Raw genomic sequence first — 16168 nt, 5'->3', positions numbered from 1 at the left:
TCATGGAGGATATTCAAGAGAGGTGGCTGCATAAAGCCTGCACCTGCCTCTGCCTCTGATATTCCAATGAGGTCTCCCATCCAAGTACTTGCCAGAGTCGACTCTGCTTAGCTTCTGAGAGCTGATGAGATCGGGCTTGCCTGGATCAGGGCCAGATGAGAATCAAGCAGAGAGGAGCCAAATGCTCCTCTACCTCTAATGTTCTGTTGATGGTTTCAGAATGGCAGATGTTTGGATGGATGCTGTCTAGCCTCTTCTCCCAGGATAAGGATATTTAGTGCCCTCAGTGCCCCCAGGAAGGCCCAACTGCTGCTCTGTAGTAAATGCTGGAATGCCTATAGTCATACAAATGGTGATTCTTTAGAACTGTGTCCTTTACATCACTTTTTTAATTTTTAGATGGGTGCCATGTTTTAGCCTGCCTTACAACCCAATGTCTTTTTTTTCCCTCATAGAGTTGGAAGGGACCTCCAGGGTCATCTATTCCAACCCCCTGCACAATGCAGGAAACTCACAAATGCCTTCCCCTAAATTCACAGGATCCTCATCGCTGTTTGGAAGGAAGTCCCACTAAGTTCAGTGTGGCTTCCTTCCAATTCAGTGTGCATAGGATTTGCATCCCTAGCCTAAAAGTGTTATCATTTGGAAATTTGGGAAAACACTATGGTAGTTATCCACTAGTTCCAGGTAATTTTAGCCGTCTTTGAAGAACCAGAAAAATTTATGTTTTTATGCATTTTTGTTGCTCCTCATGAAGATTCAAAACAGTCTGTTGTCATCGTCGTCATCATCGTCGTTGTCATCATTTCTTCCCAAAGAGTAGTAGCAATCGGAATGGCAGACAACTACCAAAGAATCATATACAGTAGACATTTTAGAATGCTATGATGTGGTACTTAAATGTTTTATAATCTGTGTTTGTTACATTTCCTCATTTACTTTCTCTTTGTTGCAGGTTTGTTAAATCAGCTGTTGAAATATGACTACTTTGTCTCAGTTACTATGGGTAATTCAGAGAAAGGAGCAAATTCTGCAAGTTCAGAGTTATTTGAGAGAGAAAGTCCATTACCTTTCATGCTCAAGAAGGTAATTGCTACAAGAAGTTACCTGGTTTCATGTGCTGGATAAAACCAGTTGTTGTGTTAGTTTATATTTTGAGTTTCTCTTGTTGAATACTAAACTTACTTCATTAAATTTTTTTAAAAAATTCTTAAATAAAATTAATAAACACCTTGTGCCCAAGAACAATTTTTTTTAAAGAACAAATAAAAATCTCTTTAAAGAGTAGGAATGCTTTTTACTAGTTACAGATAGTATCATATATTTTCTGTAATGGTCCCTCTGATTGCTGAGTATGCAGATGTATTTTAATTTTTGTAAGCATTTGTTTGTTAATTTAAAGTTATTTTCACTGTACAGTGTTGAAATAATAATCAACATATTAAAAAATTAACAAGCTACTAGGTACAGTTAGCATGCACCTAGGCTTTCTTAAGGAACTCAGATGTGAAGTTGTTGCTATGCTATGCTAATAATATGAAATATAAAAATTGGCCTCTCTATCAGAGGATTGGAAAGGAGTAAACATATTACTTTTTTAAAAAAGGGGATTGGGAATTTACATAATGGGTAGCCCAATCCAGACATACGTGGCGGCCGGTTGCTCGGGCGTGGGCGGATCTACAGCACCGCTCGTTGGCTTCCAAAGGGGTTTGGGGTGCCGGAGCACGGTGTGCCCAAGCCCAGGCCGCTGCCTGTAGATGTGTAAAATACGCTGCAGCTTGGGCTCCCAGAGCGGCGCAAGGGTGGGGACAGGAGGGGGCGCTTCCACAGGGACGCCAGGGATTGGCTGGCGGCAGCCGGGGAGCTGGCCCACGTGACATTTGGCGGCGGAGAGAGCGCTCCCCGGTGATAGGCTGCCTGCATGCCCCACCCTCCTCACGCACACACCCAGCCCCATTATGTGGCTGTGTAATCCTTGGGGAACCATCCGGTCAGCACTTACCACTAGCTCCATGGAGCAGCGTACCAGCCAAAAGGGCGAAGCCGAGCCCCTGTCAGTGTCCCTCCCGTGGGCTGTATGGCCAGATGGCGTCCCAGATGCCGGGGGGGCCCCCTGCCAGGACAGTAGGCCACCCGCTGCAGGCACCCATGCACCAAAGCTGCTGGTGACAGTCGCTGCAGTGGCTTGTGCTTGTGCCTGCCCGCAGAGAATCGGACACCCATGAGGGGCGTGAGGCATTTTCAAAGTGGCCATGTGCAGGACTCTCCTCCCCCCACCCCCAGATCCCCCTTGAATAAGGACTCAACGCAATGTGCAGGGATAAGATTTATTAAAGCGCTGGGCTGCAGAGGGGCTGCCGCCCGACCCCCTCACAGGAAGCTGTCTCAAGCCGTGGTGGGCAAAAGTGGCCGGTCCCCTGCCGGGCGGGTGCGGCATCCCAGACGTCGCCCCCAACGGAGCCTGCGTGCAGCGTCTCCCTGCCTACCTCACTGGGGGGGGGGGGCGCCATGGGAACGGCAGGAGCAGCCCCTCCGCCGGCCTCCAGGGACTGGTTGATATTGGTGAGCAGCCGTTCCACCCTCATGTCCCATTCCTGTGACTGCCTTGCCATGGCCAGGAGACTGGACAGGTGGCCAGTGGCTGTGGACACGGTCCCCTCCATCCCCGCCATCCAGCATTGGTCCATGGCCGTGGCCTCCTGCCATTCCCGGTGCACCTCCAGCCGGTCCCGCTCTATGGCTGCCCACATGGAGGACAGGGTGGCAGGGATTCTTTGAGCTGGCCGTGGTCCTTGAGCCCTGAGTCCTGGCCACCTGCACAGTCTTCTGCATCGCTGCCACCTTCTGGATCCCCCAGCGGCTCCCCCTGCTTAGGGGCCAGGTCCGGGGGGGGGCGGGGGCCTCCCCACACACAAGTCTGCCGTGCCCGCCCCTCCTCACATTCCCGGCTCCTGGGGCATGGGGAGGGGATGTGGGCAGATCCAGGGTCCGCAGCACGAGGGAGGCAGCTATGGCCAACTGTCTGCATGGGGATGCCCTCCATAGGTTCTCCACCACATCAGCCACCAGTGTCATGGTGTGGCTACCTGTGGAATGGGATGGGTCAGATGGTGGCACGAGCGGCAAGTCGCGGACGCCCCACGCCCCGTGCTCAGTGTCGTATCTTAAAGGGACGCAGGCTGCTTATCTGTCTGTGGACAGACGGAGGTCACCCATCGCAGCATCTATGACCTCCTCACTCGATGTGTCCTCCCCCTGATTTGGCGCCTCCTGACAGCTGTCCGGACCTCCTGGGGGCGGCGGGGGGGCACTGGACCTGCCGACCTCCTGTTCCGCAGGTGCTGGGCGGCCAGCTCCAGTCCTTGGCTGTCTTGCTAGAGCGGCCTCCCGCCTCCGGGTCCACAGTGGAGCTAGTGGCAGCCCAGGACGATTCCAGGGAATCACTTGGGGTGGGGGGCAAAGGGTGTTGCCGTCAGAATCTGGCAGTCCCACTGTGGCGAGGATGGGGGGGGATGGTGCCAACCTACTGCGGATCACCTCAATGCTGTGGCCAGCTACTGCCCCCGGGCAGATGAGGGGTCCCATGATTGGCTCAGAGCCGGTCACAGCCTTGGCCACCGCCTCCTCATAGGTCGAGCCCTCAGTGATGAGATGCCAGACTCGCTTCTTGGCAGGGCCAAAGGAGTTGTTCCATGCTACACAACATCACCACCTGTCAATGCCTGCCAGCCCCACAGGACCTTCCCCTCCCAGAAACCGGGTCGCCAAGGAGGAGAATGAGCAGAATGCTTTGTGCGGGGGACCTGGCTCACAGCGGACACTCGCTCTGCCGCCATACGCCAGAAACCCCACTGATGGGAGTTCGCCCCACCGGCTCTTGTGGCAGCGAGCACCACTGTGGCGTTCTCAGCCACCAAGCCAATGAGGAGCATCTTCTCTGCCTCAGTCCAGTTCGGTTGGCGGTGACTCTTGGTCGATGCTGATCTGTCTGCCGCCGTTCCTCCCACGGGCAGTGGAATGGGGGGGCTGCTGACCGCAGCAGGCTGATAGTGGTCGCTCTCATGCTGCCCCACCCAGCTTTTCTATGGGACACCAGCAGGGCATCGGTTGGCCTTGATGGCCCCACGCCGCTGCTCATGCAGGGCCTCTCACAGCTCCAGCGGTGTCTGGAAGCTGTGATGGAGCATCTTGGGGCAGCAGCACGGCCACCGCAGCCCGCTCCACAGTACGCAAACCATGTGGGCCCATGGCGGGTGGTGCCCTCTCATCCCACTGCCAGAGCCCCCCCCCCCGAGTGTGGCCGTTGCACATCCTCCACGCTATCTGTGTGTGGGTTGCACGGTGGCGGTGGAGACACCATCGGGTGCGCAGATACTGGGAGCGCCTGAGCACTTTGCGTCTCGAGGATGCCACCTGTCTGGACTGCTTTCGCCTGGACCACGCCGCCATCCAGGACCTGTCAGCTCGGGGCGAGCCTCTGCAGCCAAGTGACCGGCCCCCGCCCCATCCCCATCCTCATCTCCCTGCTCTTCCTGGCAACTGGCTCCTTACAGGGTGTGGTGGCCAAGGTCCTGGAGGTCTCCCAGTTGTTGGCCAGCCGCTGCCTCCACTTCTTCCTAGACGCCATGCTTCAGTGCCTCCAGCAGCATATGCGGTTCCCAACAGGTGAGGAGGAGCTGCGGACTGCCAGAGCTGGCTTCGTGGCGGTCACGGGGTTCCCCAATGTTGTGGGGGCTGTGGACTGCACGCATGTCACCCTGGTGGCTCTGCGGGAGGATCCCATGGAACAGGCACCACTTCTACAGCCTCAACGTGCAGGCATCCTGCGACCACCAGGGACTTTTCACAGATCTGGTGGTGAAGTTCCCAGGGAGTCTACATGATGCCTAGATCTTCATGTCCTCGGACCTCAATCGCCTCCTGGCAGCCTGGCCGGATGGTCAGGGGTGGTAGCTAGATAAGACCACCAGGTGGCAGCGTGGGGCGCCCCTCCCATTCCCTGTCCTCACCTTCCTGTCCTCCACAGGTGACCGAGGGTACCCGTTGCTGCCCTACCTGCTGACGCCGTACCAGAAGGACGCACCCGAGGACTGGGCAGCATACAACCAGGTGCACAGGGCCATTTACATGGGCATCGAGCGCGCCTTCGAGTAGCTGAAGATGAGGTTCCACTGCTTTCACAACACTGGTGGCCGACACCAGCATGCAGCCTCTGCCTGTGACTAAGCTGGTCACTGTGTGCGTCATGCTACACAACATCACCACCTGTCAATGCCTGCCAGCCCCACAGGACCTTCCCCTCCCAGAAACCGGGTCGCCAAGGAGGAGAATGAGCAGGCAGGGGCATGGGCCGCCGCCCAGCAGGACTTTAGGAGGCACTTGCATCGGGAGCATGTGCGAGCTCACATATGGGCCAATTGGCACGCGGGCAGGACACCCAGGGACAAGAGCATGCCGTGAGTGCGGTCGCTCACACACCGCGTGCTCCCATGTATGCTGTTACCTATTATTAAACCAGAATTGTCGGGACCACTCTCGGGATCCCTTCAAAAATTCGTGCACTTGTTGGAAAAGGCATGGGGAAGATGACAAAATGGCAGGCAGAGCTGAAGTCCTGGGGAGAGACACAAAAAAGAAAGACAAGGTAGAAAAACATAGGGAGGGGACCCGGGAACCCCTGTGCAATGCCGGGTGCGCCTTGGCAGGGTTCCCACATGCCGTGGCTGTGGGACTGTCAGGCAGAGGGCACCATGGCAGGCATTCTGTGAGGTGTGAGTGGCCACAGACTCAACTTCCAGCTAAAGCTGTCCCTTGGCAAACAGCGGCCAATATTTTTGGATGGCCAAGTCAACCCTCTGGGCCGCCCCCCCTTTCCTGTGGGCCCCCCTATCAGCTGCATCACAGACCCAGGCGGCATGGACACATGGTGCAACCCCGGACAAACATCTGCCTCACCACCTGTCAGCCCCCGCCCTTCACCACTATTGCCTACTTCCATCTCCCACACAATTGCACTAAGTGAGTGCCCCGAGAGTCCCCCCAGCCACCGAGCCATGCCCTTTGGATGGCCATGAGCAGAGTGCGCGGGGGATACAGGGGGCTGGGGCGAGGTGGGAAAAGTGAAAGACACAAGACAAGATGGGCGTGCTGGGCTAAGTTTATTGATCTGCAAGCAGGAAGAGCAATGTTGCGCGTGGAGTTTGCTGGCTCCCGCAGTCTGAAATGTTGCCGGAGGACGCACCAACTGCTGCAGGGCTGATGGGACCAGCCGGCTGTGCTTCAGCGGCTGCAGAGACTGGAGTGCAGCGCTCACACCTGAAAGACAGAGACGGGAGGGAGCCTTACCAGCTGCAGGCATAAGACTCCACCCCTGGGCGAGCCTGCGGGGAGCAGGGCAAGCATCCTGGCTGCCTCCGATGGAGCCACCCCACACAATTCCAGCTATCCTGCATAATGGGCCAGCTGAATCGCAAGCAAGCCTGTAATCACGGCAGCCACGGCGGGGGCTGGCGCTAGTGGCAGGATCAGCCCTAGTTGGCAAGTCGCTGACTGGGCTGCGGAAAGCTGGAACACGTGTCGTACCCCCTTCGCCCTGGCATGGGGATACCTGAGACATGGGGTAGGGGGCCGCCACCAGGATGGACGGCTAGGTGCCCCCCCACATGCACATGTGTGGTGGCCAGCACCCCGGCTGAAGTTGCAACCATGCTGGATGGTCTTGGGGGCTGGGGGCTGCGGGGACTCCTAGCCGCACTTACTCGTCAATATGGGGGGCTCTGGAAGTGAGACCTGTTAGGATTGGGAAGCACAAGTGGTTAAACAAGCAGCCCAAATTTAGCTCACCTCCCCCCAAGTCCAGCTGCTCTAACTTAACTAACATCCTTCTCTGTGCCCTGCCCTCCCTGGGAGTTGTGCGTGGCAAGAGTCAAAATCTTTGTGGGGGGGCACTGATTGGGTGCGGGAAGGGGGCCGTGGCCAGCCCAAAGCGGGAGGTGATTGGTGGGGTGATAACACGGCTCCCAAATGGGTTTGTGTGCTGCCGGCGTGTGCTTTCTGCTTCCACTAGTGCCTATGGGTTTACGCCAGCATTTTGCGTGGCACAAGTTTGCGCCTGTTGGGGGGGCGTTCCCACGTCGAAAGCTCTCTGGGAGCCGACCAGCGGTGGCCACGCCCCTGGGTCGGCCCGCTATGTTGAAGTGCTGCCCTGTGCCTCTGCTGTGTCCCTAGTGCGGCGCGGTGGTGCGCTGCCATCAGCCCACAGCGGTGGCATGCTGCAGCATGCTGCAGCATGCTGCAGTGGCCAAAGAGTGGCACATGCCCCATTTCCGCTGTCGCGGAGTAGGATCCGCCGGCGTAGGTCTCCATACCACCGGTGTAGCAGTAAGTCCGCTTCCACAGCGCTTTCAAACCCCCCCCCCCCCACTGGATTGTGCTGCTAATGTCTGATCTAAACAGAGCAGTGAAAATGAAAAAGATCTCTTTTTTCTTTCCCCCACAGTATCAGAACTTAGAGGCACCTAATAAATTGATGGGTTGATTCAGTATAGAAAAAAGTTGATAGACCAAAGAGAGAACATCACACTATGCGTAATTACTTTATGGCATTTACTGCCACAAGCTGTGTAGAACAGTAGCTTAGATAGCTTAAAGAAGGAATAGAGAGATCCATAGAGAATAAGCTATTAGCCATGATGGTTCAATGGGACCTCCGTGTTTGGAGACAGTATATTCTGTGTGTCAGTTGCCGTAGGGAAGAAGCAGGGAAGGTTTGCAGTTCTGTATTCCTGCTGTAAGTCTTCCAGGACATCTGGTCAATCACTGTGGGAAACAAGATGCCAAACTACTGGTCTGATTCAGTATGTTTCTTGATACATTCTTAAAACAATTAGTTATAAGCTGTTTGACAAAGATGTTTCTTTTCATTTTAAATTTTAGTTCTCGTTTGTTCATAATAAATAATAAAATCAGTTTCCTAGTGAAATTGGATGAAGTAATTCCATGTCATAATGATAAAGTAATCTTATTTCTGATATTCCTCACAGCTGTTGTTATCAAGAGATGAACTGTTACAGGTAGCAAGCGCACAGTGTATTGCTGCCGTGTTGGTGCATTCTCCAGCAAAATATGCCCCTGCCTTTATCCATGCAGATATTCCAGGTAACACAAAAAATTAACCAGATGGCTCTGTAAATTGTTTTCCACTTTGCAGGATGGCCTTGGCGACATCTCATTGAAGAAGCCATATTTATAATAACTGCAGCAGTTACTGTTGCATCACTAATACTTTGGGAATGAGCATTGTAGCACCATTTTTAAAGTGCCATATATTCTTTAAAACCTTTGCTGCAACAGACTAACATGTCTATTCCTATAGTATTGTTACTTAGGAATTAGGTAGACTATACACTGTAACTTTTATAGAGTTTACTGATTGGCATCCTAAACCCCAGAGCCATAAGCATATACTTAGGCACACCTTGTTATCCTGGAATTGTAGTTGTCTCATTCTATGCTGCATCTCTCCCCCCACCCCTCTTGCTCAAACTAGATTATGTTGGCCAGAAAAATTCTATTGTATTCCCAGTAGCTTGTGTGGAGAAATGCCATTTTGTGTATGGCTTTATCTGTGAGTTGGATGGGAGGAAACTATCAAACTTTAGGTAGGCCTTTGCCTCTTCTACTCCTCATTCCCCTCTCCCCTTCCGTCTGTAACCAGTAATCTGAGGGCAACTTCCTAGAGAGGACAGGAAATCCCACAAGGTTAGAGGAGATCTGCCCCAGAATGCTGCAGGAGAGAGAGGCAATTCCTGGACAGAAATTGCTGCTTATAATTGAGTTTTGGGTGGTAAGCCAGTCAGCTGTAGGTCAGTTGCCACAGACAGAGCCCTGCTTCTAGGCTAGAATTGGTGGCCATTTTGGGGACTATGTTTAGCAGGTGTACCCCAAGAGTAACTAAGTAAGGTGCCTGCCCTGCATATACCAGCTAGATAGGGCGTGAGTTATAGTAGGGAGAGAGATGGAATGTTTTGCCTATGTTATTTTATTTTTTCTGTTCACTTCTGACATGCCTGTAAATAGTTGTGAATTTTAAATAAATCTTTTAAACTGTTTTAGCTGTTGACGGAGTAAAGTCCCTCTGTACCACATAGTTCCCCCAACTGCATGGAAACACTAGGAGAGGGTCAGGAAATCCCTAGGAAGGATAAAAGGGCCAGTTGCCAACTCTCCATGGGAGTCCCAAAGATCCCTGGGAAGCTCCAAGATGGATTTCTGTAAAACCTTCCCTTTCCCCTTCCTTTATAATTGAAACTCAATAAAACTTTTAATTTGGAAAAAAAAGAAAAAGCTGTCTGGTGGGGGGGGTGGGAATGTTAGCAAGGGGGATTGGGGCAGGGAAAATGTTGCTGTTGTGGATGGTATCCACAACAGTGTGAAACATTCCATCCACAGGGCATGCAACTGACTTCCAGTACAGTCTTTCCAAAACTTTGTATCAAAACTGGTTTTGGAAGAATGGGAACAAAGCAGGGAAAATCCTAGAAAATGATTAGGGAGCAATATTGTGTGGGTACTAAAATAATTACCACTCCAGTATCAGTGCCACAGTGGAGCAAAATCTTTACATGGGCACAACCCTAGCATGATTATAAATGTGTTTTACTTAAATCCTATGCAGTTATATATACATTAGAGAATTGTTTTGGTTATTTAGGATTCATTTTCCTAGTCCCTCCCAAGGATTTTATTTCACTTCTTCCCACCACTATACATGCTTTCAGTGTTTCACATTCTCCCTGTAACAACATCCCTTCTATTCATATCTTAGATTTGAGAGGTAGAACCTCCATATTAGAAGCAGGGTTGAGCCACAACTTCTTTTCCATTTAGAAAGTGGGCACTGGCAAGTGATGTGCAGTATTCCACTTGTTTTTGAGATGGCAGAGCTCTGAGAAGTCTTATTTATTTATATTTGTTTCCCTATCTCCAACATCAGTTCTTGACTCCCATTGTCTCTTCTTAAACCATGTATATTATGAAACAATAGTAGCAAGCTCTTCTCTTGGGATTTACAAAGCTTTTCTAGGTATCCCTTCAAGTATGTTGTGGAGTTTTTAAATGAACATTTGACTCTTAATTTTTCTTCCTCTGAGAGCCATTTTATTGTATTCAGCAGCTGCAAGGATGAATGTATTGTTATGCTTGCTTACAGAGTTCCTGTTTGAGTGTCTGTTCTGTACAAGTGAAATTCTCATCTGGTCAATTTACTGCTGCTTGCTTCTGCTGACTGAGGAACATCTTTTCTTTTCCAAGTGCCACACTGTCTATGGTAAATTACCACCCCCATAGCCTAACAGAATTGCTGTTGTGATATCATTTGACTTTCATATATATGCATGTTGGAATATTAGGATTATTTTTTAAAAAATTAGTACTCCTGTGCTGCAGTGACTTGGGCCAAAATCACACATGAATTGTGAATTGCTGGAAGTTTCTAATGTATTTGTAAATCAATCTTCATCCCAAACCCCAGACTACTAATACAAGTGCATTTAACACTTGTGCAAAATACAGAAGAGTGGCTGAAGAACACTTTTAGTAAGAAACATTGATTTGGAGAAGACTTTTAGTGAGACACATTAATTTAGTATAATTATTTTTTTCTGCTGGATAATTGTCTGTTGATTGAAAACTATGCTCTAATAGCCACTATTTAAACCACTGTTTGAAAAGTTAGGACTTTAGTAGCAGTACCAATTTTTTCTTTTTGCTATCAAGTCACAGCTAACTTATGATGACTACTCATGGGGTTTTGAAGATATATTTAGAGGTGGTTTACCATTGCCTGCCTCTGCCTAGAGACCCTGGTATTCCCTGGTGGTGTCCTATCCAAATACTAACCAGGGCCAATACAGCTTAGTTTCCAAGATATGAGAAGATCAAAGTTGCCTAGACTATCCAAGTCAAGGCAATTTTTTTTCTAGCAGCATTCAAAGTACTGAATTTTAAGTAATAGGCCAAACATCCTACTTGACCTCTTTTTATTTGTAGAAATAACTTTGCTAATATTTAGTGGTGGACTTTGTCAGGTGATGATGCATGGTTGGAATTAGTATCGCTGTTGTATAGCACATAAGTTTCTCATCTTCTCCCAGCTATCTCTTTCCTAACAGCTATTTACCAGCCATGTGTGTTTCATTCTTGGCAATTTGCCATGTTTGAAAAACTTCATTCTAGGTATCGAACCTGTTTTAAAGAGCCTGAAAGAAATCCTGCGTCTTAATAATGTAGAATTGCACAAACAGGGACTTTTGCTTCTAACTGAAATACTAAAACGGTAAGGGGTTTCAACCTACCAAATTATTTCTTTTATACTTTTATACTTCTATACTTTTAGAAACATTTTAGAGAAGAAAATTAGTTGTAAGTGGGTGTCTGCTGGAAAGCTTTCAAGTGGAAGAGGTGTCCAGGTAATGCATACAATTTGCTGTGAAAGTCTCTGTCTTATGCTTTGTCTTAGTAAAGGCCTTGCTATTTGATTTCACAATTGTTGAGCAAATGTCATAGTTGGATTGTTTGTTTGCTCTAATCTCATATTGCAACAGATGCAACTCACTAGAAGGTGTGAAGCAGAAGTACTGGTCTTGGCTCTCATTTAAGGATGTACAAGAAATGTTACTTTCTTTATTTCCCTTTGAAATTTGTTTCTTCTGGATTCTGTCTGTTTTTATGTTTGGTCTTGTATTTTTGTCAGAAAAAAAAGTTTTCTTTCTGGAAAATGGTTATTTGCCCTTTCCCCCCAAAGTCATGAAAGTATGACAGTGTGGCGGGGGGGGGGGGATATTGGTGGAATCATCAAGTAGGGTAAATGCAGCACTGTCAGTTTTTTGGAATGGGTATAGTACACAGTTTCATAATCAGTGTGTCACCCCTCTTTTATTCCATGAATTAATTACACTGGCTCAAAAAGAAATGTGCAGCATATTTTTTGATAATATAGCTCCAGAGATACTGTGGGGAGGGCCTTATAGAGGACTGAAGCTAGATATGGACAAGAGCTTCAAAATATGTTCTAGCCCTTTGATTAAAATATGAGCTTTGGTTGCATAGGCAGCTTTCCTTGTCAGAGTTGCATCTGTGTTTCTGACTGCAGATTTGGCCATGTGCCCATATAGTCTCTTGGCACTTCCAGCGGTTTTGGGAAACAGAATAATTTTACTTGCTTGCTTAAAAACCTGCAGTTAAGACAGGATCTTCGATGTCAGGTGTGAAATTTCTACACATTTTAAAGCTATGGAACTAAACTGTGGAAAACAATGGACAGTTGATGAAATATTTGTATTTTCTTCTAAGATCTACGTGTTACAACTTTACAAACAACATATTATGTACAACTTAGTTACAGCTTTAAATTGTACTGTTTGGTATATTTATGAAATGCAAAATTATAAATACCTTAGCTTTATTCACATAGTAATGATAAATATACCCAGTGGTTGAAATGAAGAAGCAAGTTGCTGTTTCTTTCAATTGAGGGAGAAAAGAGATTTAAAAACAGAAACCATTAATACTGTGGTAAGAAAAGAAAGAAAAAATTAAAATATTTAGATCTCACAGAAATTGTTAGCATATAACTTAATGAAGTAGCTTACAAAGTAAATGCAGAATTAAAATAACAAAACATTAAAATAAATAATTTATATTTACTTGTAATGGCTTATTGACTCATTGTTAGGAAAAAATACATGTTCTGTAGCGTTATGTGATGATTTTTAACAACTCCCTTTTAAAAAAATGGAATACAGCTGCTGGGAGTGTAATTCAAAGGAGACTGATGTGGAATGGATGGACTTGTAAACCAATTCCAAACACAGAGCAGTTTCTTATCCATGTTGTGTAAATGGAGGAATCTGAAGCAGACCAGAACTGAGATTTGTTCATTTGTGCAGAATACACAATTGTAGTTACCTGTGTGGATCATGAAAAACTATGCTTGGTTTTAAAAGAGATGGGTGTGCCACAATAACTGATTGTTCTGATGTGTTACCTGTACTCTGGACATGCAGGTACTGTTAGGACAGAATATGGAGAAACAGAATGGTTTCCAATTGGCAAATATGTCAGACAAAGATGTGTTTTGTCTCCCTGTCTCGTCAGTGTGCATGCAGAACATATAAAGAAAGCTGGATTAGATTTAGATGATGGAATGAAAATTGGTGGAAGGATCATTAACAATTTGAAATATGCAGATGACAACACCTAAGTGGCAGAAAATTGTGAAGACTTGAAATGACTGCTGATGAAGGTTAAAGCAGAAAGTGCCAAAGCAGGATTACAGCTGAACATCAAGAAGAGTGTCACGTTCTCAGGAATCCTCTGAAGGCAGTCCTCTGCAGGCAGGCAGGAGTCCAAAGCCGGTCTGAGGTCAAAGTTTGGGAAATCAAACAGGAGCCAAGTCACCACAGCAAAATTGCAAACCAGAAGCAGAAGTCAGTGTCTAAAGCCAAAGGGTCAGGGTGCCAAGGAGTTCAAACCAGTCAGGACCTGGAATCAGGAAGGAGCGTGGATGCAAGCCAGGGAATCAACTTGTTGCTTCCACGAGGTTGCCAAGTCCCGGGTTGAGTTAAATGGAAGCCTCAGTCAGCCCGCTCCCTGGGTGGCCGTAATTCTCCTAGAATTCGGGGCTAAGAGATCGGAAGCATTGGCGTGCCTCGTGCCTGCGTTCTGAGAGTCTTTTCTGAAGACGACTCTGCATTCTTGAGATGGGAGGGAGAGAGCTTAGAGGAGACTGATTGTCAACAGCTGGAGCTGGTGCCTGGAATGTGGGGAGAGTGATTGATGGGCCAGCTGTTGCTTCTTCGGCTGAGGCGCTGGAAGGTCATTCTTCCTGGTCTGTTAACCCTTCCAGCTCTCCCTCCTCAGGGCTCATGACAAAGAGAAAAGTAAGACTACTGGAGAATAACACAACTTTACAGTTTACAATGAAGAAACGGAATTTGTTAAATATTTATTATTTTCTGTTCTTTGGCTCCATCATCAACCAAAAGGTGGACTGCACCCATAAAACAGAAGGAAACTGAGATAGGAAAGGGCAGCCATGAAGGAGCTACAGAAGATCCAGGGCTTTTTTTGAGCAGGAACGCACAGGAATGTAGTTCCGGCTGGCTTGATGTCAGAGGTTGTAGCCTAATATGCGAATGAGTTCCTGTTGGGCCTTTTCTACCAAAAAAGCCTGTGTGAAACCATGGTGATGTCAGGGAGTATGGCCTAATATGCAAATGAGTTCCTGCTGGGCTTTTTCTACAAAAAAAAAAGCCCTGAGAAGATCCATAAGTGTAAGGATGTGTTGCTGGCAACCAGTATCAAGATAATTCATATCATAGAATCCCCTATTACTATGTGTAGGTGTGAAAGTTGGTCAGTAAAGAAAACTGACAGGAGGAAAGTTGATTCCTTTGAAATGTGATGTTGGAGGAGAGTTTTACAGATACTGTGGATCACCAAAAAGACAAATATGTGGGTTCTAGATCAAATCACACCCAAACTGTCCCTAGAAAATAAAAGGACTAACCTGAGGCTATTGTACTTTGGTCTCATTATGAGAAGGCAAGAGTCATTGGAAAAGACCATAATGCTAGGAAAAGTTGACAGCAGCAGGAAAAGAGAAAGACCCAACATGAGATGGATTGACTCAATCAAGGAAGCCACAGTCCTAAGATTGCAAGACCTGAGCAAGGCTGTTAATTATACAGTGTTTTGGAAGTCACTGATTCATAGGGTTGCCAGAAGTTTGAAATGGCTTTATGGCACTTAGCACACACACAGCTGTCTTTCATGGTTATTACACAACTATTAGAAAACATTCCGAGTTGTAAAGGGCAATTAATATTTTTAAAATGTATCTTAAAAACTGTTCACATCATTCTATTCTAAGATTGCTATTTCCACATCGTAAAAAATAAGGCTGGGTAGGGAAGACCCATTGCTTTCTTCTAGTTTTTCTGATTTTCTTCCAGGTTTTCATGTCTCCATGCCACAGTGCTGCACATGATGTGAAAAGCTAGAGAGATTAGCCCCAGATCTTTTGTTAGGTATTAAGCTGGCTGCTTCACACATTTGTACAGCGACACACTCATTTGTTACCATGTATAAGAGAGAAGGAGTTGTGCTCCTTATCATTATGTAATGCAAACGTGCATGTGAGCATTAGAATTTTGGGGGCATATTTTTGCATACACATGTAACATATACATGGCCCTGTATCTCTCAGGTTGTAATTCACATAATACTTCAAAGGCCTTGGAGAATATCCTTAATTGGTGTTGACATGTGAGATTGGCAGGTTCATATATGGGCAAATATCTTGTAGTGAAAGTGTCATGATATCCATTCAGAACATATTTCAGTTTGCTATTCAGATATCAACTGCTATCTTTAATATAACTTAAGGTACTAGCCTGTGGTCCACTTATAACTGCTCTGTTATTTTACAAACTTGTAAAAGTTTTTATTACTGATATTGGTGCTCTAATGTTCAAAACAATATTTTAAAAAACCCTGTGTAACAAAAATCTGGAAACCTTTCTATAGGAAACTACTTTAAGGACTGCATTTTTCATTTCAGGCAGCCAGCAGAAATAAAATTATTTACAAATACAGCTGTTTTTAAAGATGCCATTAGTGTTCTTGTAGAAACTATAAACTGCCCTATTTTGGAAGTAGCCACTGAAGCTGTGAAGGCTGTAGCTGCACTTCTGAGGTAAGTGGGAAAAGATACACTAGCCCTCATTCTAGCCCTCTCAGCGTTGCTGGTGCTTCTCTAACACCCTTACAGGATGAACATTCTGGATGAGCAGAATGTGGCTATTCCATCTCTTGGAGACTTGTGGCTTGGTGGTGTTTTAGGGCCAAAGGAGATGTAATGACTTCAGGTCCATGTAGTAAACATGGAATTGCACGAGTCACATGGATGGATAAGCAGGATGTGTATATCTGACCTGCTGAAAAGCATTTGGAGAAAGGGGCTGGGTGGTGAGGCAAGGGGGCAGATATGAGAAGAGTCAGCTTTCATACATGTGCGCCTTTTGCTTTTGGATCCCCATTCACACTTTTCTTGTCATTGGAGTAGTTTTGTGTTTGATCACAACTGCCACCATCCTGTCTAGAA

At 47.2% G+C, this 16168-nt stretch overlaps 1 protein-coding gene across 1 annotated transcript in view; it reads left to right on the top strand.

Moving 5' to 3' along the window:
• MEI1 (meiotic double-stranded break formation protein 1) overlaps positions 1-16168 on the top strand; it is an 89212-nt gene that overhangs the window by 30588 nt on the left and 42456 nt on the right. The window contains exons 7-11 of the mRNA XM_060245361.1: positions 956-1086; positions 8046-8160; positions 10214-10330; positions 11239-11338; positions 15626-15760. Of these exons, the coding sequence (XP_060101344.1) occupies positions 956-1086; positions 8046-8160; positions 10214-10330; positions 11239-11338; positions 15626-15760 (598 nt within the window). The remainder of the gene's footprint in view (positions 1-955; positions 1087-8045; positions 8161-10213; positions 10331-11238; positions 11339-15625; positions 15761-16168) is intronic.

Source organism: Heteronotia binoei, chromosome 8, assembly GCF_032191835.1.
Source record: "Heteronotia binoei isolate CCM8104 ecotype False Entrance Well chromosome 8, APGP_CSIRO_Hbin_v1, whole genome shotgun sequence".
In the NCBI taxonomy this organism is placed as follows: Eukaryota; Metazoa; Chordata; class Lepidosauria; order Squamata; family Gekkonidae; genus Heteronotia; species Heteronotia binoei.
This window is presented reverse-complemented; position numbering and strand designations above follow the sequence as displayed.